The sequence below is a fragment of the Myotis yumanensis genome, unplaced genomic scaffold, assembly GCF_028538775.1.
Source record: "Myotis yumanensis isolate MYYU_CA2020_CCGP unplaced genomic scaffold, mMyoYum1.0.hap1 SCAF_12, whole genome shotgun sequence".
Taxonomy (NCBI): domain Eukaryota; kingdom Metazoa; phylum Chordata; class Mammalia; order Chiroptera; family Vespertilionidae; genus Myotis; species Myotis yumanensis.
The window spans coordinates 26,113,826-26,141,575 of NW_027223763.1; the positions used below are offsets into that span (position 1 = coordinate 26,113,826).

The following is a 27,750-nucleotide window of genomic DNA, read 5'->3' on the forward strand; positions in this document are numbered from 1 at the left end:
TTGTCTGAGAAACTGCAAAAGGCTCTGAGTACAGATTTGGTCACCAGTTGTGTCTGTTGTGCAGATGATTAAGGCCAGATGCACACACCATTCCATCAGGAGAAGCTCCTGCTCTCGGCCTCCTAGTTACTCCAGGGGCAGGTTTGCAGGGCCGCATTCACAAACCAAACTACAGGAGTTAAAGGTGGAAAAGAGACCTTTGTCTCATAATTGGAAACTCAAGGCTGGGAACCAGATTGTTTTGAAAGGGTTGTGGTAGTTGCAGGTCAAAACTGGGATTGAATTCTCCATGCTTTGCTTTTATATGGCCAAGATGGGTTTTTATTGTTTAGTTTCATTGTGGTTTTATTTTTAGTTTAAACTTTTTTATTAAAATGGACCCCTTAATTTTTTTTTTACTGACATATATACTAGATTTACAAAAATTTGTAAATGCAATTATACGCTTTTTTTCATATAGTCTTTTTATCTTTTTCTTCTTTCCCTGGCTCCCACCTCCTTATCCCTCCATCCACAATGGCATGCCCTCCCTAGATGCACATACATAAACTCCACCCATATGGCTAGATTTTTTTAAGACATTGAAGGAAAAGAAGCCTATTGACATGTGGTGATTTAATGCTCCCAAATTCGGTATTTTTATAGCATTTACTCTTTTGTCTAAGGGCCAGTCATAAACTCTTGAATTGAGAAGCCTTATTGCAGTCTTTATTCTGCTTCTTACTAGAGCCGAGCTGAAATGTTGAGATGAGGGCAGTAACTCAGAGATGAGATCTTCTCCTGTGGGCAGAGGGGGTTTTGTTGTTGTTGTCTTTTTTTTTTTTTTTTTTTTAGGGAAAAGAAAGTTCACTACAAATATTACTTGATTCCGTTGCCATCAGTGACATAGGGACATCCACTCAGGTCTTTATCCAGGCTCAGCTTGGGGAAAATGCCAAGAGAGGAGTTTGAACAGCTTCACTAAAGCATCAGCCATCTGAGTGACGCAGGAAGGCAGGGCCACCGTGTGGCACAACCCCGGGAGACACCATTCACACTGTATTCCCCCTGGAATGGTGTACCTGAAACCAGACAATGAGTTGGTCCTAGAGAAGTCCAGTCTGAATCAGTCAAAAAAATATCTGAAGGTTTTTGAAGAAGTAAAGAAATGCCTTTTTAGGAAACCAGGAGTCAGCTGCTGCTTCTGTAAAGAGCCAGAAAGTAACTCTGTCAGGCTTTGCAGGCCGTACGGTCTCTGTTGCAACCACTCTGCTCTGCAGTTGTAGAATAAAAGCAGCGGTACCCATACGTGAATGGAAAAGGCTGTGTTCCAATAGAACTTTATTTATAAAAACAAGCAGTGGGCCATATTTGTAGTTTGCTAATCCCTGTTCTAACAACAGTGGGAAGTGACATGTAATAATAATAGCTGATTATTATTATTATTATTAATAATAATCTGTTGAACAGTAACTGTAAGCAAAGCTCTGGTAATCTAACGTGGTTTGTATAGTTATCACCCCCATTTTGTAGATGAAGATACTGGCTCAGAGAGATTAAGAGACTTACTCAAGATCATATAGCTAGTTGTAAGATGGAACTCAGATCTGCTTCCAGAATCTGGTGCTTCCTCATTCCTGGGTGCCTTCGCTCCCATCTCTGTCAGTGAGGATGGAGCGCTAGTAACTTGCTAGCCTCAGAGAGAGGAAGGAGCATGAAAGCATCAATATGCAGTGATATAACAGAGAGAAGAGGAAGCTGAAAAGTAAGGAAGTCAGGGAAGCTGATGGGAGACTTGAGAGCTGGCCTTGCCTAACGTGAGGATTCTCTGGTGCTCAGGCTTTGTATGATCAGGTCAGTGCTATTTTTAAATTTAAAAATTTAGATCTCTTTTTAAAAGGCTATTTTAAATCACCTCTCCTTGACCTTCTATTGTGTATATGTGTGAGTATTTATCAAGTTATTCACAGTCTCCCTCACTATCATGCATGCTTCATGTGGATGAGATATTTATGTTTTGCCCATCCCTGTGCCTAAAATAGCTCACTCTGAGTAGGCACTAAAGTTTTTCTGCAATTAATAAATAAAATGTGGCTTAAATTCATACAGTCACAAACACGGGCCAAGTGCCAGGCTTTGGAAATGGTGCCAAAAGGAAATGAGACATGTCCTTCCTCTTATTCTCATTATCTTCCAACCATGGATCCATCAGTGTGATCATTAGCCCTGGGTCTAGTAGAGCTGAGGTGCAATATCACATTTTGCCCCTAGATGTCACTGCCAGGCACATAAACAGAATTGCTAATTGTCAAAACCCAAGTAATGGTAGCCAAATAACACATAGCTGCCATTTGTTGAGCATCTTCTCTGTGCCAGACACTGTAACTAGGTGCTTTCAATATATCTCATTTTAGTCTTATACCAACTCTGCAGCTTCGGGCTCAGTGATCCCAGTTTTAGAGGTAGAAATGAGCCCCAGATCACATTTGTCAAGAGCTGGCATTCGAATGAGATCTTCTAAATCCAAAGCCCATGTTCTTCCCTTGGCACCATACTTAGAGGTAATACATGAGCCTCCTTACTCCCTTCGTCCCTCTGCTCCTTGCCATTTTATAGATGAGAACTGCAGAATGAGGGAGGAAGTGATTTGCCCAAGATCACACAGGTAGCAAGAGATGTAGCTACAAATGCTGTCAGTGCCAAATCCAGGTCCACATAATCTCAAATTCTGTTTTCTCACTGCCCCGTGCTACCTCAAACTTCATACTTGAGCCTTAAAATTGGGAAGACTATCACATTTATCAAAGGGAAGTTCTGGTGCTCATCTTTGAAGGCCAGCTGTGCCACGTGGATGCCTTCCCATTCAGGCAGCAGCGGAAGAGGTGCTGCATCCACGCTGAAGGGAAATCTCCACCCCTTGCAGGTGACTCCTTCAGTGTGGCCACTCCCCATGTCTCTCAGCTCTTTCCCTTCAACGTGCCACTTCTTGTCCAGTGTGTACTGTGTAGTCCCAACAGGCCCAAGGTTTGTGTGCTGGAGTGTAAGGTGTTCCACACTTCTGTACCTTATGGGAAGAGAGCAAGAGAAAATGGCACGACTGAGTAAGTTCAAGGTCCTTATTGCCTCCTGGAAGTAAGACTATGGGAAGAGTAGTAGGCCTTTAGTCTCATGGGAAAGCCATGGCAGAGAAGATGGGATCTGGAGGTGCTGGCACTTACTGGTGGGGGAAATTTGGGGAGGGGAAGGGACTGAGAGGCTAAAGCCAGATGGACAGGAGGATGCCCAGTGTTTGTGGCCTCGGCATCCTCTTGTCCATCCTGGCAGCCACTGCTCTGCATCTCACCTCCTCCCTGCTCACCAGGACAACTACCCTAGCTTCTAACTGGTCTCCTACCACAAGCCTCCGCCTCCAGTCTACCCCTCAGTAATAAAGACTGTTCCTATCACACTGATGCTTAAAGATGCTCAAACCTCCAGTGGACCCTTGTGAGGCCCCATTATGTCATGCAAGCTCTCCCCCTCCACCTAGCCCTGTCTCCAGCCACCCCCTACCCACCCCACTCATGCCCAGCCACACACAAAGCCTGAAGGGTGAAAAACACAACTCAGCCACAGAGTAGGGAAAGGTTAAGCAGCAAGGAAGTGCACTTGTTTGGGGAGTAGTCAGACCAAGCTTGGGAAAGGCTTGAATGCCAAGCAGAAGAGCTTGGCTGAATTTATCCTGTGCATGACAGGGAGTCACAGGAGACTGGAACCAGGTGACATGACGTGGTCCCTCCCTCAGCTGCCATCCAGGAAGCTCCTCTGTGATGTTGCAGTGCTGCCTCCGTTGCCTGACGTTCCCTCCTCCCAAGCCTCGTGTCCCCCAGCTTCTCTGTGAATCCACTTCCTCTTCTCCAACACCCTCTTGTCATCATCCAGGACAAGTCCATCTCTCCTGCCGACCCTGGAGGGCAGCACCGGGGTCTGTCCATCTCTGTGTCACCAGTGCCCAGCACAGGGCCTGGCACTGAGTGAGTGCTCGGGGCATGTTTTCTTAGAGCATCATCCATCAGCCAATGCTTATTGAGTACTTTTTCCCTGACAGGTGCTAAGAATGGGGCAATTAGCAAAAACCAAACTGCACAGAGCTCACAATGTAGTAGGATGACAGACATAAATCAAATGATCAGAAATATAGTGTGAAGTGGCTACTCGTGGGGACATCAGGGTAGGAGGGTGCCAGCAGAAAGGCTGGGGAAAGACCTTCCACGGGTCAGGCAGAGCGTGGGCAAATGCTCAGGGACTCAAACTGCCCTGGGTGAGCATCACCCTGCAGCCTGTCCTCCGAGTCCTAAGCTCCTCAAGCATTTCCTCCTTTTGGCCCAACTTCTCAAGGCTGGCAGGGTGTTGCTTAGCTTCCCCGCGGGCAAAGGTTAGCTGGGTTTATGAAAAGCATCAGCGGTTCCTTAGATGCTTCTGGAAAATCTCAAGGAGGGGGCTTTGCCAGGGCTCGCCCCAGGTAAAGTGGTTTTGGTAGATTGGATCTCTTCAGCAATAACTCAGAGATACTTTCTTCCTGTTCTTTTCACGGTTCTGCTGCAAAGAGGTCCCTTGAGTTTCTATTTCTCCTTTAAAAATGGCTTTAATCATTAAAAGCCAGACCTGGTGATATTTCTTAAGCTTCTGCCTCAGCTTTGTTTATTTTTCTATAATCTTTTCTAGAACTACTTCTTCACATTAGCTTTTATTGGAGGAGGGGATGGTACATAAACATGCAATGAGTGAAACACAAGTTAGCTTTGGCACTGACAGCGTTTGTCCCCAGGCCAATCCCTACCAAACGGACAGAAAGTGGGGTGGGAATTTCATAGTGCAATAAAGATATCAAAGGCTGCAAAGACGGATGGAAGTTATATTTCTTCTTTTTATATTCCTTCATCTCAGTTCAATCCATCAAATTCCCTACTGCGTGCCAGGGCCTGCTAGGTACTGAGGGTACACAAATAAATGTTAACTGAGAAGGGCAGACGTGTATAAAACTTAATATAATATTGGGTCGGTGCTGTAAATATTGGAGGGTATGGACCCTGGAGATAGGAGAAACGTGGTTCCAATCTGGGCTTCACCTCTTAGTAGCAGTATTACTCTGAGCAAATTACTTAACCCTGCACTAGCCTCAGTTTCTTCATCCATAAAATGGGAAAAACAATGTGCGTCTTTAGATATGAGATGATGTATGTAAAGCCGTCAACCTAGAGGCAGGTTGTTCTTACTACTATTACTACTCCTGATAATGAAGTATCTGAACAGTGCTATAGAAGTAATTAGTTCTGCTGTGGGAGTGAGAGGGGACTTCATGGAGGAGATAACAATGGATCTGGGCCTTTAAGATTATTAGGAGTTTACCAGACCGAAAGAAAAGAGTGTTTTGGACAAAAGAACCAGCTCCTAAATAGGAGTGGGAGGTGAAAATCACAGCAGGGCCACAGACTAGGAGTCGTCAGACTCTTAGTGCAGCGTGTGTGTAAGGGTGGCCAGGCCACGCTCGGGAAGGACCTTGAATGTCCAGCAGGGAGCTTGGCTGGTTTATCCTGTGATGATGAGTCTCAGCAGATTCTCCCACTGAGGGTGACCCGATTCCGTCACTCCCTGACCCGGCCCCTCACTTCTGTCTGGGAAGTTCTCTCTCTCACATGCACTGCATGGTGCTCTCACCCTCTCTGCAGATCATCAAGGACCAGAAACTGCTTGTGATCGTCGGGGGCATGCTGCTGATTGACCTGTGCATCCTGATTTGCTGGCAGGCTGTGGACCCCCTGAGAAGGACGGTGGAGAAGTACAGCATGGAGGTAAGCGCAAGCACCAGTAGGAGGGAGGCCCGCGGGACGCAGCTCCCAGACACCTGGGGACAGAGGCAGCCCACGGCACACTCCTTGAGAAGAAATCAAGATTGTCATAGGGAAATCATCACAGGTCCAAATGGGCCCACATTCTCTATCAGGGACATCTCATTATTTCTGCTTTCCTCCGTTTGATACCAACATTATTTCAGGAAGGCCAGATAGACCGTCTTCACTCCTGGGGGCGGTGGTGAAAGAACTTGTCTAGGTATATTGATATATGCAAAATTAAGGGGAAATGTTGGGCCGCTAATATGAATATATTTTCTACACATTGTAGAAATCTCCATTTATATGATCTACTGGTCCAGAAATTACATTGCATTGTTATTCTCTTCTTTAAAATCAGTTCCCTAATGAGTGCTCCTAGGGAATAAGCATGCTGAGAGCTCCTGTGAGGTACTATATGATTTTCAAAGTGATAAACAATAGACTTCTTTTTCCACATTTGATATCAGAAATTTGTTTGTTAAAATAAAGAACCTTACATAAAAGTACTGTTAAACATATATTGGAATAGTCTTGCATTCAGCCTTGCCCTTCACTCAGTGATCTTCCCAGGATGCTCAAGATTAGGGAAGATCAAGATTAGGGAAGCATATTTTTGTTGATTTTTCTCTGGAACAGTTAAAGATGCCCTAGGTAGAGAGAGCCGGCTGAGCAGGGTGTGCTGTATGCTGTGATTTCTCTATGGAGTAGTAAATTCTGATGAGAAAACTGGAATTTTTTCCATTTCTCCTACTGCATGGTTAGGGAAATTTTTTTGTGGCTTTCAGTGTGACTTCTTAAACTAACTTGGAAACCGTTGTTTTATGCATTGCGGCCAGAACCTTTTATCCTTCTGGACAAGAAGGTTTTCTAGCAAATAAGATGCCCAGCACCGTTTGTCTAAGACAGACAGGGTTTGCTCAGCACAGTGAGAAATTATGCAGTCAGAGTGGTGGCCGAGGATGCAGTTTCTAACAGCGTGGATTTAGGAGGGAGATTTAGGGCTGTGGCCTTCGTCTCGTTGCCTTAGGTGTACATCCTTCCTGGGAGGAAGCAGACCCAACAGACCCAGACAGATCCAACACTGGCTGTGCCCATGGATCAAGGGGCAGGAGCTCCGCTGAGGTCACCTGGGTAGCAGGCTGTTTCCAGAAGGGAGGTGCTATCTGGTCACCATTCATCCAAACAGGTGGCAAAGGAGTAGTCCTGTCCCCCAGCCCACCCCGGGAGAATTCCTCATCCACCACTCCACCACTGGCTGGGCAATGTGATCCCATGTAATGATGAGAAAACCACCTGGCTGGCATGGCTCAGTGGTTGAGCGTCAACCTATGAACCAGGAGGTCATGGCTCAATTCCCGGTCAGGTCACATGCCCGGGTTGCTGGCTTGATCCCCGGGGAGGGGCGTGGGGGAAGCAGCTGATTGATGATTCTCTCTCATCATTGATGTTTCTATCTCTCCCTCTCCCTTCCTCCCTGAAGTCAATAAAAAAATTTTTTTTTAAATGTTGAGGAAACAAATCCAGAGAGGCTATATAATTTAACCAAGATTACTCAGCAGGTTAGTGGCAACACCACTGACTACCCTCTCATCCACTACCCCACCCTGCCTTTCAACACATGACAGCACTTTGCATTTTTAGGGGTCTTCATAGACCTTTGGTCATTGGCCACAGATCTGGGAAGCAAGTAGGACAGGGGAGTGTGTCCACATTCTGCAGATGAGGACTAAAATACAGTCATGGCCGACTGAGGAAAGAAAGAGAGGGAAGAGAGGCCAGTCGAACAGAGCCCTCGGGAAGACCTGGAAGTAGGGCAGGTGGACAGAAAACAGATATGGCTGGCTTGATACTGAGCCCAAGGGCAGGCAAGGACATGGTCATGGCTACCTTCACTCAAGGTTAAGTTGGGGCTGGGCATTCACTAGGAATCCCCAGGCTCTGGCTGTGGTGGAGAGAGGCTGTGGAGCTGGAGTCAGCCTGAGTCAGCCGACTCGAAAAATGGATCTAAGAAGCCTGTCCCCCTGGACCTTTTCAAGGCAGTCAGCCTTGTGCAGTCCGATTCTTTTAGTAAGTGATGGTTTGCTGTCATTGTCTTCCCTTTCTTCCTTCCTTTCTGTAATAAGTCCTGCTGCTCTCAAGCTCTGAGCATAGAACCCTAGCCCTTGCCAGACCTTCCAGGGCAGTGATTCTCAAACTGAGGAGCTGTGGGCTGCCATGGAAGTGCCTCTGTATAGAGAGAGAACTGAGTCTGGGACAGGGGAGGGTCCCACCCGGGGCATCCAGACCTTCCCAGGCCAGGCTGGAGGAGAGCCAGCTGGCTCTCAACTCAGATGCCCTGTCTCTGTGTTTCCCTCCAGTTATCTGCTGAGATTTCTCTCTACACCTTTTCTGGCCTGCTTCTCTTTTCCTCTTATTTTAGAGTTGCCCTGTCACTCTGTTGCCATGGTAGCAGAACCCGTTGATTTGTTGAACCACAGGCCTGTCGATTTATTGTCGTTTATCCACCAAACAGCGCTAAGCTGTCATTTGTTTTCTGTCAGACCCTCATCTGTCAGACACAGTGTGATGACTGAGCAGCATGCCCAGGGGATGAGTAGTCCAAAATTCTCCCCGCGGGACTGTTTTTTCTAGGACCTCCAACAAGAGAGAAAGCCTACACTTGGGGGAGAGGTGATCAGAGATCTTTGTGGTCTGTTCCCTCTTCCCCTCGCCTGCCTCAGATGCCTTAGATTGTTCCAGATACTCTGAACACATCAGGATTCCACTCACAGCCCTTGCTCTGTGTTTTATTTTCAAGTCTGTGCCCATGCTTACCCCTTCTGGAACCTTCTCTGACAAGTAAATGAACTTCAGTTCCAGGCCCTGTGTTACCACCAGATTTACAAGCCGGCCTTTCTCTACTCCCGCCCCCTAGCATCCTGAACATTCCTCTGTGGGGACATTTCACATGCTGTTCATCTGTGCTGAGTGCATCTCTGACCCACCCCACTCATCCCTGCTGGACCACCAGCTTCTCCAGGGCCAGGCAACTTCTGAGCAATCTCCCTCACTGCCCAGCCCAGCACCCCACACACATCTTCCATCTTCCACTGGGGAGGTCGAGGTGAGCACAGCAGCCATACCCTTCAATTTTATGTTGCCCGCAGGCTAGTGGGGGCTGATAGACGTGTAAACAAGTAAGAATAATTATTTTAGCTTGCATAGGTTCTGATAAAAAAGAAAAAAACAGAATGAAGAGTTTGAGAATAACAGGGAGAACCCATGGAAGCGATTCTCCCAGTGACGGTACATGCAAGTATCCAAGGGATGAAAATCAGATTCTTAAGGCCTGCTGGAGGCCTCCCAGTGCCACATCCTCATTCATTGTCATGCAGTAAACATTTACATAGCTTCTGTTACGTGCCAGGTATATTTTCTCTCAGTCTATGTCTTGACTTTTCATTCTCTTAACATTGTCTTTTGCAGAGCAGAAATTTTTTATTTCAATGAAGTCCAATTTATCAATAATTTCTTTCATGGATCATGCTTTTGCTGTTGCATCTAAAAATTCATTGCCAAACCCAAGGTCACCTAGATTTTCTGCTGTTATCTTCTAGAAGTTTTATAGTTTTGCATTTTACATTTAGGTTTCTAATCCATTTTGAGTTAATTTTTGTGAAAGGTGCAAGGTCAGTGTCTAGATTCATTTTTATTCACAAAAATGCCTGCTTGTTCCAGCATTGTTTCTTGAAAATACTCCCTTTCTCCACTGGATTGCCTTTGCATCTTTGTCATAGATCAGTTAACTGTATTTGTGTGGGTCTCTTTCTCGGCTCTTTATTCTGTTTCATTGGTTTACTTGCCTGTTCTTTCACTAATAACGCTTTGTCTTGATTGCTATAGTTTTATAGTAAGTCTTGAAGTTGAATAGTGTCAAAGTTCTCTGACTTTGTTCTTCAATGTTGTGCTAGCTGTTCTGGGTCTTTTGCACCTCCATCTAAACTTTAGAATCAGCTTATTGATATCCACAAAGTAACTTGCTTTGTTATTGAGATTGCATTGAATCTCAATAGACCATGCTGGGAAGAACGGACATCTTAACAATATGGAGTCTTCCTATCCATGAACATGGAATATCCTTCCATTTATATAGATCTACTTTGATTTCTTCCATTAGAGTTTTGTAGATTTCCTCATATAGATCTTATACATATTTTGTTAGATTTATACCTGAGTAATTTTGGTTTTGATGCTAATATAAATAATATTGTTTAAGTTCAAATTCCAATTGCTCCTTTTTGGTATATAGAAAAGCAATCAACTTTTGTATGTTAAGCTGCTAGGGTTCTACAACCTTGTTGTAATTGCTTATTAGTTCCAGGAGGGTTTTTTGTTGATTCTTTGGGACTTCCTACTTAGACAATCATGTCATCTGCAAGCAATTTTATTTCTTCCTTCCCAATCTGTATACCTTTTATTTCCTTTCTTGTCTTATGTTTATATTAGCTGGAACTCACAGTACAATGTTGAATAGGAGTTATGAGAGGGGGCATCCTTGCCTTGTTCCCAATTTTAGGGAAGGCATCTAATTTCTCCCTATTAAGCATGAAATATAAAATAGTTCTGCTGGCCAAAGCCGAGAGTACCTTTGGGGAAGTGACAGAGAAGGCAGATGATGCAGACAGAGCCGGGTTGTTAAGGACCATGTGTGCTAAGCAGAGAAGTTAAAATTTCGAAGTTAAAGACCATTAATCAGGAAGGTGACATGATCAGATTTGCCCTGGCTGCAGGGTGAGAACAGATGGGGAGGTGAGGCTGGAGCCCAGAGATGGCTCAGAGGTGGTCTTTGCTATAATCCAGGCAGGAGCTGATGGCGACTCAAAGCAGGGCAGTTGCACTGGAACAAAGAGAAGTAGGTGGATTTGAGAGATATTAGGTAAGCAGACATGACAAAACTTGCTGATTGATTGACTCCAAGGGGTGGGAACATGGAGGCAGCAAGGACAATGCCCAGATCTCTGGCTAGTTGGTGGATGGTGGATCTCTTCAATGAGGCAGGGTGAAGAATGAGGAGTGGATTCATTTCTGAGCGGAGGGGCTTGGAAGATTTTATGCAGGGTCCTAGAACACAACGGAGCAGTTTGTCCAGTAGATAGAGACTCGAGGGAGGGGCACATTGAGGATGGGAGCTGAGGGAATGAGTGTGGTCCCCAGAGAGTGGTATAATAAGAAGTGAGGATGTCCTCACTGGAGCCTTGGGAACCACTAAGCGGTGATGGGAACAGGAGGAGAAGCCAGGAAGGGGACTTCAAAGTGGTGGTCAGAAAGGAAGGGAGTAGCCAGAAGAGCCACCCATGGGCGGGGGCACAGGCAAGAGAGCTATCCATGCAAAGGGGAAATTTGAAGAAGGAACAAGTCTCCAGGGACAGATGTCCTAGTCCTAGACCAAGACGAGGACTGACTGGTGCTGTGCCCATGACTCGGCCCCTTGCTGGTGCTTGGTGTGCCTTTGTTGCATCTCAGTCTTGCCTTCATCTGCTTTACAGTCTGATAGGAATATTGGCTGTTTCTGCACTTCAGATATAGCAGGTGTGGATAAATCTGCCAAGTATGTTTAAAAGGTTTTAAAATGTAATTTGTATTGTTGGAAAAAAGAGAAAAAAAATTCTCCCATTTTGAACACCTACTCTACTAGTGGCGATGGGAGTAGGTGTTGGACATACAGGTCTGGAGTTCAGGGAGAGGTGTGGGCTGGAGATGGGAACATGAATGCAGACAACATAGAGATGAGATTGAAAGCCTTGGATGAGAGCACCAGTGGGGGCCGGGGGCAGGGGTGAAACAGGTGGAGGAAAGAGGACCAAGGACATTCCCTCAACCACACACGCCAGTGTTTGGAGATGGAGGAGGTAGGAAGGAAACAGCAAAGAAGACCTGTAGGGAGAGCCACAGAGATAAGAAGAAAATCAGATAAGTTTGGTTTCTAAGAAACCAAACGAAGGAAGTTTCAAAGAGAAAGTTTGGCTGAAGTGTGTCAAATGCTGTTTTTAGATCAAGAAAGATGAAAACCAAGAACTGACACCATGTATGTGTGTGCATACACACACACACACACCCATCTGGGAAATTTTTTCTTTTAAGAAAAATAATTTGAGTTAATTTCCCCAAAAGTAAAAGCAGTGCATACTGATGGTGTGAAGACAGCCTGTGAATCTAGGTGGAAGGGTGGTTTATTTTGTTCCCAAGCCTTCCTTCTATACTAGGTCCCCACCGTTCTGAATGGTTTTGAAGCAGAGAGGAAATGGTGGACAGCACTCAAGGTCACTGAACATTGACACCCAGGAGAGCCACAGGGCAGCCACTGAGGCCGCACCCTGAGGCTGCCTGCACTCCCTGAAGCCTTCACCATCTGTTTCCCAGGCAAAGCGGCAAAAGAGATGGGATTATGTGCAGCACAGTCACCCACGGGAGCCATGTGTGTGGCGTTCACTTGTGGAAATGGCGGAAGGCTGTCTCCACAGACTACTAAGCAGCTCCACCAAGAATCCCCTGCACTCTGGGTTCTGTGGCTTTCTGGATATTTGGTCAGTGATCGAGTTAAGGGCAGTTTGGGAGAGGGGAAAATTTCAAACTTCCCTCTATATTCCATACTTTCACCAACCTTTTTTGTGGAAGCAAATGGGGAGGGTGGTTAGAAATCATGGACTACATTTGGCTTTGAAACTGGTGGCTTATTCCACCTGTTTCTATGGAAACAGATATTGGAAGAGGCAAATACATAGTTTTAAATAAGTTTAACTCTTATTTTCTACCTCCCTCTACAATTGCTCTAAAAACTCCTAAAGCAGACACTTTCTAGAAACATCTGGTATCTTCATAAAGCTTGTCTAAGCCCCATGTCACTCTATTCATTTGGAAATAAAGCGACATCAGAATGGCTAGGGTGAGCCGAATGCTGAAGACCAGGATCCTCTCTGCTCTGTGGGCTGCTCACAGGCAGCCTGGTGGCCCAAGGCTTAGAATGCTGAGGGTCACATTCCAAATGATGGTTCATCACCACCCGTCCTTGACAGTGGGACAGGTCTTTGTCATTCACAGTCATCCACAGGGTATTAGATGGCCAAGCTGGGGCCCCAGCCAATTGCAGACCAAGTTCCTGTTAGCTGAGGGCCTCCTGGGTTGGCCTGACTCCTCTCAGGAAAGGGCTGCATTATCTGAAACTCTGATCTTATCATTCTGCTGTTTAAAATCCTCCCCATCTGCTAGAGGAGGAAGCCCGCACTTAGCGTTCAGCAGGCCCTCACGGATCTGGCTCCATGTCCCTCCCAGGCTCATCTCAGCCCCCTTCCTCACTCATGTGCTGAGCCATTGACACTTCACAGCATCACGCTCTCCCTTACTCCATGCCTCTGTATGTGCTACCCTCTCCACCCAGAATGCTCTCCTCACCCTCCCCGCCCCCCAATATGCCAACTTCATGTGAAAAATTCCTGCTTGACCTTCAGGCAGAGCTCAGAAGCATCTTTTTCAGGAGCCTTTGGACCAGCAGCTCCTTGGATGCCTCTGCCCAGGCCCCATCCCACCCTGTTGCCCCTTTTCTGCTCACACCACTGGTAATTATCTGCCTGTGTACCTGGCCCCCCAGTTCATGACCTCCTCAGAGGCCAAGGCCATCTGTGTGTCCCCAGCACCCACTGGCAGGGCCTGGCTCAGATTAAGTGCTCAGTAAATATTTATTGAATAAATTGTCCCCTCCACCTAGAATTCTCTCCCCGTGCCACCATATGTCCAACTTCAACCCATCTGTCTGGGCCCATTAAACCAGATTCTCCAAGAAATGTCTTCGCCGAGTCACAATTTAATTTAATATTACACCCTCGCCTTTTATCAAGGGCCCATTTATGGGGCTAAAGCTTCCAGTTGAAGAATGATTCAGCATCTTCTATAAAGGACTGTTGTTCAGTGTGTGACTTAGTGCCCCTGAGATAAAGGGCCACAGGATAAATTCTAGCAGAATTTAGCACCAGGAAATGGGCTGTGCTCTCCCCATGAACTTGCGTCTACTTCCTTCCTTCAGTCAGGCAATTGTAATTCAATAAGCCACTCTCTTTTCTTTTTAACCTTGGCTGCCAGAAAGTTGGAGCCAAATTCAACACTCCGGGCAATGACCATCTTATCTCAGGTTCCTGGAGGATTATCTCTTGTACTGATCATTTGTGTTTATTTCTCTAACTGTCCTGCATGTTTGGGCTCTTACTGTGTGCTGCCTCAGGCCCCTTGGGAGAGGGAGCAAGATGTAAATTGCAGATGAAGTTATTAAAATGAGAACATTAGGTGCGATTTAATTGGAATGATATGCCAGAGAGACATTTTAAGGATGTCCACAGACATTGGCCTTCTGGCTTGGGTCCTGGCTCAGCCCAGGCTGTGGTCAGCTGTGGACCGTTATGGACAGATGGCCTCTGCCGGCCACAGCCGTGTTTCTGGAACGCCTCGTGTCAGAGGCATCTTAGATTCGTGAGTGATTGAGTTTTATTTCATGTTCCTTGACGGCATCCCTTGTGCCCTCGGGATGCACTTGGGCTCCAGAGACCCCTCAGGACACAAAACGAAAGTCGCAGCACCACCATGGGCACCAAGGGGAAAGCCCTGAAGTGGGAGACTCTGGTCTCACCTGTTCAGTGCTCTCCAGGGGATGGGCTGTTTACTAGAAATTCTCAAGTCCATGGAGCAGACAGCTGGGAAACTGTCTGCGATCCTGGCATCGTCTGACCACTGTGTGTCCTGGTAAAGCCATTCCAGTTGTTGAGCAAATACAGCCCTTAAATTTTGATGATTTTTCCACACATCCATATGAGCAGAAACATAGGCTATGGCACCCACAAAGACTTTTCCTCTTTTTTGGTGGGGGCATTCCAACCAAAGTACCTCTTTGTAAATGATGCATCAACCGGGCACTCCTTCAGCACTTATGTGGCCGCCATACTCAGGCTCCCTTTAGGCCTACAGTCTGATGGGCAAGATTAGACACACACAGAGTGGCATCTTCTCTATGGCATGTGCCTGCAAACTGACTCTTGGTTTTAAGTTTGAGTTACTGTGCTGAGGTACTGGCCTTCCTTTTCTAAAATATGAGCTAGGATTGAATTCAGACTTAATGGGTGAAAAAATGAGTGAGAACATGTATTAGACTGTGCTAGGTTTTACTGTGGTAACAACAACAAAAGATGAGCAACTCAGTGGATTAAAACAATAAAGATTCTTTATGCATTATAACACTTGTCCATGGAGGGTCAACTATAGCTTGGCCATAGCTTTTCAAGTCCAGGATATAGCTGGTGGAGCACCTTCTGGGACGGTTTTGGTGGTAGGGGAAAAGAGTGCATGACAGAGTGTACACTGACTTTTAGAGTTTCCACTCTAAAGTGTCACATGTCATTTCCACTCATATTTCAGTGGCCAGAACATGTTAACTCTCCATGCATGAGTTCAGTGGGGCAGGCAGGAACAGTCCTACCATATGCCCAGAGGGGAAAGAAAAGCAGATATTGGTGTTCAGCCATAACAACTGCTATAGTCAAGTCCATCCAATGTCCTATCGCTGTCACAAACATCACCCTATCCACTAGAAAGTGAGTTTCATCAGAACACAGAAAGAGGGACGGTTATAGTTTATTTACTGCCGTATCCCCAGCACCTGAAAAAGTGCCTGGCACATAGTACACACTCAATAAATAATATTAGTTGAATACCTGAATGAATCTAGCCTTAGAGCCATCTTATGGGGTATTCTCTGAGTTCTGTCATAGTCCTGCAGACTCTGCTGCCAAATCCTATCCTGATCCATCACTCTGCCCATCTCCACTGCTACCCCTGAGGTCCAAAGCACCACATTCTCTCATCACCTGGCATCCAGAAGGGGACGCTCTGAGCTAAAGCTACTGTTGGCACACAATGGACAAGAGGTAGGATAAGAATAAACAACCACCTTTATTGTTTAAGCCACTGAGTTGTTTATTGTTGTTGTTACCAAAACTTTATAAGCAAGCTTTCTCCCACTCATTGCCCCTTCCAATCCATTCTCACATGGCAGAGGAATCTTTTTGTAGATATAATTCACATACCATAAAATTCAATTTTAAAATGTATAATACAGTGGTTTTAGTACATTCATAACGCTGTAGAGCTATCCACTCTGTCTAATTCCATAAAAGTTTATCACGCCGAAAAGAAACCCTGTTTATTTAACCCATGAATCCCCATTTCCCCTTCCTTCCAGCCCCTGGCAAACACAAACCTACTTTATGTCTGTGGATTTGCCGACTCTGGATATTTCATATCAGTGGAATCATAGAATATGTGGGACTTTTTTTCTGGCTTCTTTCAGTTATCAGAATGTTTTTAAAGTTCCTCCATGTAATAGCATGTTTCAGTTCTTCATTCCTTTTTGTGGCTGAATAATGTTCTCTTATATTGATACTAGAGTCCTGGTGCACAAAATTTGTGCATTCAAAGGGTTCCCTCAGCCCGGCCTGCACCCTCTCGCAGTCCGGGAGCCCTTGGGGGATGTCTGACTGCCAGGGAGGCGGGAGAGGCTCCCGCCACCAAGGCAGTGCTCACCAGCCGTGAGCCCATCTTCTGGCTGAGCGGCGCACCCCTGTGGGAGCACACTGACCACCAGGGGGCAGCTCCTGCATTGAGCATCTGCCCCCTGGTGGTCAGTGTGTGTCATAGTGACCGGTTGTTCTGCGGTTCAGTTGATTTGCATATTAGCCTTTTATTATATAGGATACCACATTTTGTTTATCCATTCATCAGTTGATGGATATTTGGGTTGTTCTCAATTTTGAATTCCACTACTATTAAGAATGCTACTATGGGCATTCATAACAAGTTTTGTGTGAATATATGTTTTCCATTCTCTTGGAAATGTGTGTGTGTGTGCGTGCGTGCGTAGAATTGCCTGTTCACATGGTAACTCTGTTTAACATTTTTAGGAACTACTAAACAGTGCCAGAGTGGCTGCACAATTCTTCATTCCCACCAGCAATGTATAAGGATTCCAATGACTCTGCATTGTCACCAACTCTTGTTATTTATCTGCCTTTTTTATTATAACCATCCTGCCGATGTGAGGTGGTATCTCATTGTGGTTTTGATGAGAATGACTATCAAATGACTAATGACATGGAGTATCTTTTTGTGTGCTTATTGGCCATTTGTATATCTTCCTTGGAGAAATGTCTTTTCAAGTCCTGTTTTTAATTGAATTGTTTGTCTTTTTGTTGTTGAGTTATAAGTGCTCTTTATTTATTCTGGATATTATACCCTTGTCAGATACATGATTTGCAAATATTTTCTCCCATTCTGAGTTGTCTTTTTACTTTCTCAATAGTATCCTGTGATATACACAAAATTAATTTTGGTGAAGTTCAAAATTTATCTGTTTTTATGTTTATATATTTTTATCTATTTATCTATATTTTCTTTGGTTGTTTGTGCTTAGGTATCATAGCTAAATAACCATTACCTGATCCAGGTTAGGAAGATTTATTACACTTGAGTTTTCTTCTGAGTTATATAATATTAGCTCTTATATTTAGGTGTTTGATGTATTTTTAGTTAATTTTTGTATATGGTGTAAGGTAGTGGTACAAATTAATTCATTTGTATGTGGATATCTAGTTGCCCAAGCACCATTTGTTAGAAAGAGTATTCTTTCCTCATTGACTACTCTTCTAATGCCTATTGAAAATCAATTAAGCATTGATGTATGGTTTATTTCTGGCCACCCAATTCTATTCCATCAACCCATATGCCTATCCTGATGCCAGTACCACACTGTTTTGATGACTGTAGCTATGGTAAGCTTTGAAATTGGAAAGTGTGTGTCTTCCAACTTAGTTCTTTTTCATTATTGTTCTGGCTATTTGGGGTCCCTTGAAATTCCAGATGAATTATAGAATCAGTTTTTCCATGTCTGCAGAAAAGGCAGTGGGATTTTCTTAGGGGCTGCACTGAATTTGTATATCAATTTGGGAAAAATTACTGTTAACAATATTAACAAGTCTTAACTGGCCTCTGACATTCTGTCTCACCTCGCCCTGTTTCTCCATCACATCACTTACCCCTGGTGTTCTCGCCTGTTTTCTGTCTTCCTCCACTACAATGTGAGCTCCATGAAATAGGGCCTTGTATTTCTTGCTCAGTGCTTCATCCCTAGCATGGGGTCTGGCAGGCACATAGTAGGTGCTCAATATATGTTGCTTGAATAGACAAGTGAATGATGAGCAAAGGAAAGCATGAGTGAACAAATGAACAAGCTTCCATATTATGACTCTTGTCAGCATTGACCACCTCTGACCAGGTGACGCGGTTGCCGAGCAGCTGGCTTAAATTATTAGATGAATATGTTGAGTCTGAAAAGAAAACTAAATAATATTTTAAAAAGAGGAAGGCTTTTAAATGATTTTAAAGATAGTTTAGATTTGTGGTTCTTAATCCTGGCTGCATCATCCAGAAGAGACCTTTTTTAAAATACTGGTACTCAGGACACACACACACACACACACGCACGCACACACACACATTCTGATTTCATTGGTTTGGAAAGAAGCCTCAACATTAGGATTTTTTAGAAGTTGCCATGGGTTCTAGTATGCAGCCAGGGTTGAAACTGTCTGGACTAGACCTCCACCAATCTCAAGGAAGGGCCCAGGACTGCAGTTAGGATACCAAAGTTAGAAGCAGATTCAGGACAGTACATGTAAGGCTAAAGCAGTGGTTCTCAACCTTGGCTGCACATTAGAATCACCTGGGAATCTTTTTAAAATCCTGATTTCTGGGCCTCATCCTCCGGAAATTCTGTTTCTTTGTTACTAATGTTGTGGCCCCACCCCATAACAAAGAAACAGAATTTCCAGAGGATGAGGCCCAGAAATCAGGATTTTAAAAAGATTCCCAGGTGATTCTAATGTGCAGCCAAGGTTGAGAACCACTAAGCTAAAGTATAAGAGAAGAAAAGCCTGAATCCAGAAAAGCTGAAGTCCACATAGTGTCTTCCCAACCCTCACCCCCACCCCAGCTGGAGAACGTGATGGTGACAAATGACATGCAAACTCAGAGAGAGGGCCACCTGGCAAGGTTCACCTGTGCAGACCCCACAGAGCTTAATGAGCCCCCAGTGTCATGTTTTTCTGAAAATCCTTAAATCATCAGTTAAATAATTGTCTCCCCAGTGGAAGACAGAGAGCAAGGAATAAGAAAGAAGGAAAAGCTACAAGATCTCTATTTCTGCAGCATTGTTCACTGCAGGAGGGAGGTAGAGGGTGAGCAAGTCCAGACCAGAACTTTAGGCAAGTTAACACACTGCCCTGCAGTTGCAGGAAACCACCAACCACAGAAACCACAAAGGGCCAGGGAACCACAGTGTCCAGGCACCTCAGCACCCACAGTGGCTCTGAAATGGAACCACTAGCCACTTGGTGAAATGTTCACTATTTTCTGCAATTTTAGTTTCTCCTTAAAGAGACGATAGGTTCAACTCCAAATACTGAGTCATTTTGACCTTGACATAGGAGAGAATACTTAACATGACCCAAAGATGCTCAATTCAGTTTAGAGGACACTGATAGAACTTGTGGGCCCCTCCTAAGAGCTCAGGAGACAGCAGTCATCTTGGGGCTGCCCACTTCTCAGTGCCCAGCCCCCACTCCCCCGTCCTCCAGACTGGAACCCTCACCCCAGGTCTACACCACTTGGGTACAGGTACTCAACGGTTGGCAAACACATACTGTAATAACAAGAGTGCCTCACGTTTCTGCAGCAGGCAGTTTACAAAGCACCTTGACATCCCCACTTTAGAGAGGAGGAAACTAAGGCTGGAGAGGTGAACTCACAGGCCTGAGATGACCTGGCTACAATTGGAACTGTCCCCAGCCAGGCCATGTGGTGTTAGATAACTGGGGATCTGTTCAACTGGGATTGGTCTATTGGCCTATTCATACTTCCTGCTTCTTTCCACATCAGTTCTGTGTTCTACTTGGTTTTGTTTTAAAGAAACATTCTCTTCATTGATGCTTTCAAAATTATTAGCCTCCTTTAAGTGTGGATGTTTAACCCTCTTTCACATCTATGATTATCTGGGTGCTGTTGCATAAGAGTGAAGCACTTATGAGCAGATATTCAAACCTGGCAAATTATATCTGAGGGCATTCTGCCCCAGTCCAGCCTCATCCTCAGTAGCCATCTGCTCAGCATCTATCCAGAGTTCCAAAGAAGCTATGTAGTCTTGGTAACAATAATGGCAATAGCTTTTGTTAAGTGCATACTGTGTGCTAGGCACTGTTCCATGTGCCTTACCTTGTCAATTCAATCTTTGCAGCAACCCCATGCCGTAGTTACCATTTTTATCCTCAGTCTATAGATGAGGAAACTGAGGCACAGAGGGGTTAAATAACATGCCCACAGTCACACAGCAGGTAAATGGGTAGCATTTAGCCCTTCCTGGTCAAGCAAATGGACTCTGGAGTTAGGTTTAAATCCCAGCTCAGCCACTGACTGTGTGAAGTTAGATAAGTGTAGTGGGTTGAGTTGTGAGCCCCCAAAAGATATACCCACATCCTTAACCCTAGAACCTGTGACTATAATCTTATATAGTAAAAGGGTCTTTGCAGATGTAATAAAAAATTTTAGGACAAAATCATCCTGGATTACTTCAGTTGGCCCTAAACTTAATGAAGAGTGTTCTTATAAGAAGAAGAAGTAGAGAAGAAGAAGTAGAGAAGTAGGAATCGAATCCGACTCCCAGACACAAGCTGCAGGAGAAGGTCATGTGAAGATGGAGACAGAGATCAGAGTGATGCAGCCACAAGCTAAGTTGTGCATGGAGCCACCAGAAGCTGGATGAGGCCCAGGATTCTCTCCCAGCGCTTCAGAGAGAGCACAGCCCTGTGACACCTTGATTTCAGACCTCCGGCCTCCAGGACTATGCAAGAGTAAATGTCCATTGTTGTGAGCCACCCAGTTTGAGGAAAGTTGTTATAGCAACCCTAGGAAACTCATATAGTAGGTGACTTCGCTTCTGAGGGCCACAGTTTCTTCATCCACAATATGGATCTAGATATTATAATACCCACCTTATAGGTCTTTGAGGAGAATTAGAAAGGATAGTGCCTTAAAGGACTTACCTGTGCCCAGGGTGTCAATGAATGCTAGCTGTTACATGAAGCATCATTTGTTATCTGGCCCTTGGCCACCCTGCCTCTGAGTCTTCTCAGAGCTAGTCCCTCATCTTGCTATTTTCCTGTATCTGGATCCTTGTCACTGGGCCCCCTGAGACCAGACCAGCATGGTCCTGGCTCAGGAATCTCAAAGGAGTCGAATCCGACTCCCAGACACAAGCTGCAGACCCCACTCTGAGCCATTATCGCCAGAGCTGCCAAAGCGAGACTATGAACATCCACTCATGGTGTTTTCATATTTCACCCAAGAAGTCATTTACATGAGGCAGACACAGAAGGCTCAGAGAATTCAATCGAGAAAGGTAACTCCGGGCTGGAGTGAGTTCTGCCAACGGGTATGGAGGATTTTCCTGTCTGCTCATCTCTTTCTTCCTTATCTGCGTCTTACAGCAGACAGGAAGCTGGCTGACGAGAGATGGCGTGTTCATACCAATTATTAAAAATATATGGCAGGCTTCTGGAAATGCATTCCCATGCCAAGGAAATGCAATGTGTTCACCAACCAGGCTCCTGCACTGTGAGCTTTGGAAGAATGATGGGGTAGCCATAAACACTACAATCTAAGATTTTGATCCATATCTGCCACCTCCTAGCTGTGTGACCTTGGGTGAGTGACTCACCCTCTCTGAGCCCCAGTGCCCATAAGGAAATACCTATTCCTCCCTCACAGGCTTACCATGAGCATTAACTGGGACAACATGTTCAAGTGCCTAATGCTAAGCCTGACCCACAGGACTTTAATAGTTGTGCCTTCTGTTCCCACTCCCTGACTCAGAACCTCATGACTCCATAAGGAAATTTTAAAAACTACCTTGCCAGCCTCCCAGGGAGGTCTTAAAGAGCAGTGATGCATGTGGGGTAGGTTTACACCTTCTAATGCACATTCACCTACTCCACTTCTTTAATCCTCACAATCACTTCAGCAGAGAGAGCTTTATTCCTATTTTGCAGGGAACACATGTTGGTACAGAGTCAGTGATGGGTTCTAGAACACCCAGGTAGCATGAGCCCCGGGGGTGGGGGGGTATGGTGCCCTGTTGGTGAAACAGGCAGAGGCCTAAGGCCCAGGGCTCAGGGCATGTTGATGAGGGAGGCACTGTAGCCCCATGACTATGCAGCTTCCACCTGAGGGCCCAGGAGGACCTTGGCGCGCCAGGAACAGAGCTGGAAGATGGCCAAGGAGGAGGAGGAAGAGAAGGGGCCTCTAAGGAGGGTCACTGTTGCTCTCTTAATAATCACTTGTCTGTGTAACTAGTGTTGACTCAGAATTTCAAAACTTGAAATGAATTAAGAAATCACCCAAACAGACCCCTCATTTCTCTCATGGGGAAACTGAGGCACAGACTCACCCAAAATCCCAGAGCCCAAGACTGTTGATGAGCTACCATCTTTCACCTTCCTCAGATGCCTGCTCCAACTTCCTGCTCTTCTCGAAACACCCCAGGAACCAGACACAGGAGAAACATGATGGGACTCGAGTTTGGTCTGCCTTTCTTATTGAAAACTTTGAAACATTTTCTGAACTTTTATGTTATCAGGGAGCTTTTCCTTGGGTGGATTGCCATGGGGGGATAATAGTGGTAACAGCTGTCCCTGTTGGAGCCATTCACTCGGGCCACACACTGGCCTAGGGGCGTTACACAAATCTGTCCATTCAGTCCTCAAAACTATGAAGAGGTACTATGTTTAGACCCATTCTACAGATGACAACAATGAGGTTAAATAGTTGCTGCAGGTCCCAAGTGGCAGAGTTGGAACTAGAGCTCAGGCAGTCTGGCCCCAAGATTGGCACCCTTCACCACCTTGCCTTTGACCATACCACCTGGCACAGGTCTCCCATCCTAGTCTAAGCACCTCCCATCTCAGTGACTGGATGGCTGACTGATTGCTTGAGCTGATTATTTTGCCAGGCAGAAGTTCGACAGCAAATTCTAGGCCCCAGCCTCACTGGTATTTTTGCAGTTATTCAAGGCCTATTTATTACTTAGAGAATATTTTGGGGTCTGTGATGAAAAAAAAATGCAAAACTTCATTTCACTTCCCTGCTACACTGCTCTTTTTTTTTTTTTTTTTTAATAGCCCTCTCTTATCAGCCTCCTGGCAGCTTTTGCGTTTCCTGTGCATGTTAATTACTTTATTAATTACGTTGATATCTTTGGTTCTGCCCAGCATATCTTGGTGCTTTTTGTTTCCAATGTGCACCCATTCTGCCTTGTTCGTTGGCATATGCATGCCCAGTTTCCGTTTCTAAAAGGGATTCTTTGAGCCTCGGCAAACACATGGCTTTCAATTAGTCATGCAATCATCATTCCCGTTTTCATCTCAGCCACGTCACTAATAGAGTGTTTTTAACATTCTCCCAAATAGAGGCGCATTGTGTGAAGTTTCTGACATTGTTCCTCAATCCTGTTTTCTCTCCAGGTTACAGCTCAGAGAACCTCACAACCTAGGACTGAGTGACATGATGAACAGGAAGATGTCAGGGTGGGGAGGGGAGTTGAACCCTGGGGTAGACAGAGAGGTAGGGCTTTGTGAGGTTAAATTGGAGGGTGACCTAAGACCAATCCTGGGAGGACTTGAATGTTAAGCTGAGAATTTCAGACTTTAACCTAAAAGCCAACATCCTCCCAAAGCTTATGACATAGAATATTAATCCTATTAGCTGTCCCAAAATAAAAGGGAATGGGGGGATTCCATGATCCAAAAGTTTAAGAAATCCCAGAAACTACACATCTGCCTCTTAGGCTTTAGCAAGTTAAAGGCTCTGAAAAGTCCTGTAGTTTAATGTTTTAATTATAATTTTTAATTAGCATTTCCAAAATTTCTTTGACCATGGAGCCCCTTCTCGGGGCGCATGTTTACATTGACATTTTCTGACCGTAATTTAGGAAGTGCTGCTGGAGGGGACGAGGAGCCTTGGTGGATTTTGAGCAGGGGGGAGCATGCTTAGAGTCTGACTGTGTTGAAAGGTGGCTCTGGCAGGCGATCCAAGTGGGGGAGACCGGAGGCAGGAGGAGAAATGAGGCAGGCCCTGAACAGTTCAAACAAAATGAAATAAGGATCTAAACCAAAGTTTCAAATGTTTCAATGTTTTCTTTCCATTTTATTTCAAGCTGCATTGTTGTCTTAAAATTGGAAAATCAGTGTTGCTATAATAAATCAGAGCACAAGGATTTTACTCAGGCATAAAATCTGAATGAGAAAAGCAATCTGTGCGATCTTTCATCTTCAAAGGAAGCATTTAGCCCAACAGGGTGTTGGAACACAATAGCCATCTGTTTCTGCAAATCACCAGAGTTCATAGAGGCTTTCCAATCAGATAGACCCCAGAGTCGGGTCCCAGGTCCATACCTTAGTGGCTCGGCACAAGCGGCTTCACTTCTCTGTGTCTTCGTTTTCCCATGCAGTAAAGAAAAACAATAATCCTTTTCTCATAGCTTCAAGGATTGCATGAGGTGACATATGCAAAGTCCTTAGCACAATGCCTGACATGTGATAACATACAAACAAATGTAATTGCCCTTCTATATCCTTCTATATTAGTCAGGATAGGCTGGGCTAAGCTGCGTTAATAAAGAACCCCTAAATCTCAGCGACAAAATGCATCAAAGGCCTATTTCTCTCTCATACAAAGTCCGCTTGTAAATCCAGGCGGCCTCCAGGGGGTCCCTCCTCCATGAGGCAGCTCAGTGATCTGGGCCCAAACATGAGGCCACACACAGATCTCTTGACAGCTCTTCTAAGCTTCAGCCCACAGGGTCAAATGTCACTTCCTCCCTTAGCCCATTGGCCAGAATTAGTCATGTGACTCCTAACTGTAAAGAATCTGAGACTGTGGGTGAACAGAGGGGATGTCAGGGGAGCGCCAGCCTCTGCCACTCCATTCCCTTTGGTCAGTCCACCGAACCTCTCTGAGCCTCAGTTTCCTCATCTGTAAAATAGGCTGATACTTCTATCCTACCTTGCATGGGATTGTTGTGGGGGCATATGTGATTATGTACGTGGAAAATGCTAAGTTAACGTTAAAGATGTTTATATACTTACTTTTAGCTGTGCCAAAGCTGTATCACATCTTTGGTTCATAGGAAAAACATACAACTTCAATTCTTCTAAAATCTACATTCCTGTTCCTTTATTTAAAGATTTTTAAATTGATTTTTAGAGAGAGAGAGTAAGGGAAATGGAGAGAGAGAAAGAAACATCACATGAGAGTGAAACATAGATCAGCTGCCTCCTGCATGCCCACTATCAGGGTTGGAGCCCACACCGGGCATGTGCCCTGACGGGGAATCAAACCAGCAACCTTTCGGTGCGCAGATGATGCCCAACCAACTGAGTCACCCAGCCAGGGCTCTATATTCCTGTTCTTATTCCCCAACCCTGTCTTGGCTCTGGATTGCCCACTCCTCCTGCCCTGCTAATTTGAGTCTTTTTAATTTAATTTAATTTAATTTAATTTAATTTAATTTATTTATTTATTTTGGTGAGATTATTATGACGACACACCAATAGCCTTTAGTAGCCTGTTTTTGTTTTGTTTTGTTTTTGTTTCTTTAAACATCTTTATTATTGAAAGTATTGTTGAAAGTATTTTTTTCCTCCCATTGACCCCTTATAGCCTATCCCTACCCACTGCTCCAGGCCTCCACCACCCCATTGTCTGTGTCCATGGTTATGTATATATGCATACAAGTTCTTTGGTTGATCTCTTCTCATCCACACCCACCCACCCATGCCCACCTTCTGAGATTCGACAATCTGTTCCCTGCTTCTATGTCTCTAGATCTATTTTGTTCAACAGTTTATTCTGTTCATTGGATTCCACATATGAGTGAGATCATGTGATACTTGTCTTTCTCTGGCTGGCTTATTTCGCTTAGCATAATGCTCTCCAGGGTGGCGTATTTTGGGATTGCCCATTTGGTGATACATCCTGCTTGGAAAAGGAGACCCTGAAGTGTCATGAGGGATGACAGGGCCGCCAGGGCATTTCTCCTGGGCAGCAGAGAGAACTCTTGGGTTCTGCATCACAGGATATATGGTTCTTAGATTCCCTAAGGAAAAGCAGGTGTGTGTGTGTGTGTGTGTGTCCCCCAAGCACCAGTATTCCGGGTGCATAGGGCTCTAGGCACGGGAGGGGACACCACTCTTGTCCTATTCAGATCCCCTTGGAGACCAGGGGGAGAAAGTGTGGCCAGGATGGAAAAAGAATAAGAAACTGTGCCATGTAGGAAAGAATGATGTCAACCCACAAAGAAAAGACTCAAAAGGGCACAATCCCTGTCTCTAAGCTTCAGAGGGGCTGTCCTGGGGCCAAGGGAGGAGCAGGGCCTAGAAGGCAGAGCTGGGACATGGGGGAAGTTCTGGTGATACATATTTCAGCTTAGGATGAGGAAGAACATATCCCAAAATGAACTGGGCTTCCTTAGGAGGTAGTGAGTCTCATCACCAGAGGTGTGCAAAGAAAGGTTGGACGAGCTCTTAGCATGGACTGCACACTGAGAAAGGGAAGGGAAAAACACTTGAGTGTCTTCAAGCCCAAAACTTCTGTAATTTCACAAAATAGAATAATTGAATGGTATGACCTCAAAAGACATTATATATATATTTATATGTATATATTTGTTCTTAATGGATGTGTGTGAGATGAGTTGAGAACAGCTTTGAAGTAATAATGAATTGGAGCATTATGTTCACCCTGGGGACTTCATCATTGGTGCAGAAGAGAAAGCATGGGCAGAGGACAAGGAAACTGGCCCAGACACACAAGCCCTGCTACAGAGTGAAGGGGCACGCACACGCTCCCGGGGCCTGTGGCTGCCCGGGGACTCGAGCGCGCACAGCCAGCGGTGGCACAGCACCAATTACAACATCCTATTTTGGAACAGTCTTTGCAACACTGCACTTTTGGGGCTCCCAACCCGTGTGCCTCCCTGAATGACAACAGGCAAATGAAATGGATGCCTTGTTCTTGTGCGCATTACCGTGGGTGTGTGTGTCCAGGCAGTGTAGTCTTTTGTCTTCCGGGCTCTTGCCTGATGCTCAGAACAACCCTCAAAGCAGGTGACTCCAGCATTTCTCAGAGGAGAACCTGGGGCTCAGAGTGAGCATGTGATGGACCTGGGTCCCAGCCCTGGTCCAGAGGCAAAGCCAGCGGCTATCCATTACCCAGGGCACTGCAGTGTTACCCTGCTGCCTTCTAGCCAAGGGCAAACTAAAATCTGAGCTGCAGCAGGAATCACAAGAGGGAACACTTAAGGCTTGTCCAGGCAGCCAGCTGCCTTTCTCCTTGCTGAGCTGAGACTCCCAGAATTAGTCAGAGTTCCAGGGAGGAGCTCGAACAACGGAAAAGGCCCTGGACTAGGAGTCAGGACACCCGGCTCAAGTGCCAGGTCCTCGGGTTTCTTGCTGTGTGACCTTGGGTGAGTTACAGCCTCTTCCTGGGCTCAATGTCCTCTACGCAAACTGGGAATGAGACTGATGGCCCTACTAAATGCCTAGGGTTGTCAGGCAGATCTAATGACATTGAAAACCATTAGATTGAGCACACGTACACAGCAGTGATGGCCTACAGTAGCTCGTCCAGGATCCCACGTGCTCCAGCTTCCTGACTTAGAAGGTCTTCGCACCCTCGTCCTGTCACCTCCCATCTCACACCAAGCAGGGAGTCGCGTGAA

General features: G+C 45.4%; 1 protein-coding gene across 1 annotated transcript in view; it reads left to right on the forward strand.

The window, feature by feature from the left end:
- Positions 1 to 27,750, forward strand: part of GABBR2 (gamma-aminobutyric acid type B receptor subunit 2) — a 314,564-nt gene that overhangs the window by 257,764 nt on the left and 29,050 nt on the right. The window contains exon 13 of the mRNA XM_070431092.1: positions 5,688 to 5,810. Within this exon, the coding sequence (XP_070287193.1) occupies positions 5,688 to 5,810 (123 nt within the window). The remainder of the gene's footprint in view (positions 1 to 5,687; positions 5,811 to 27,750) is intronic.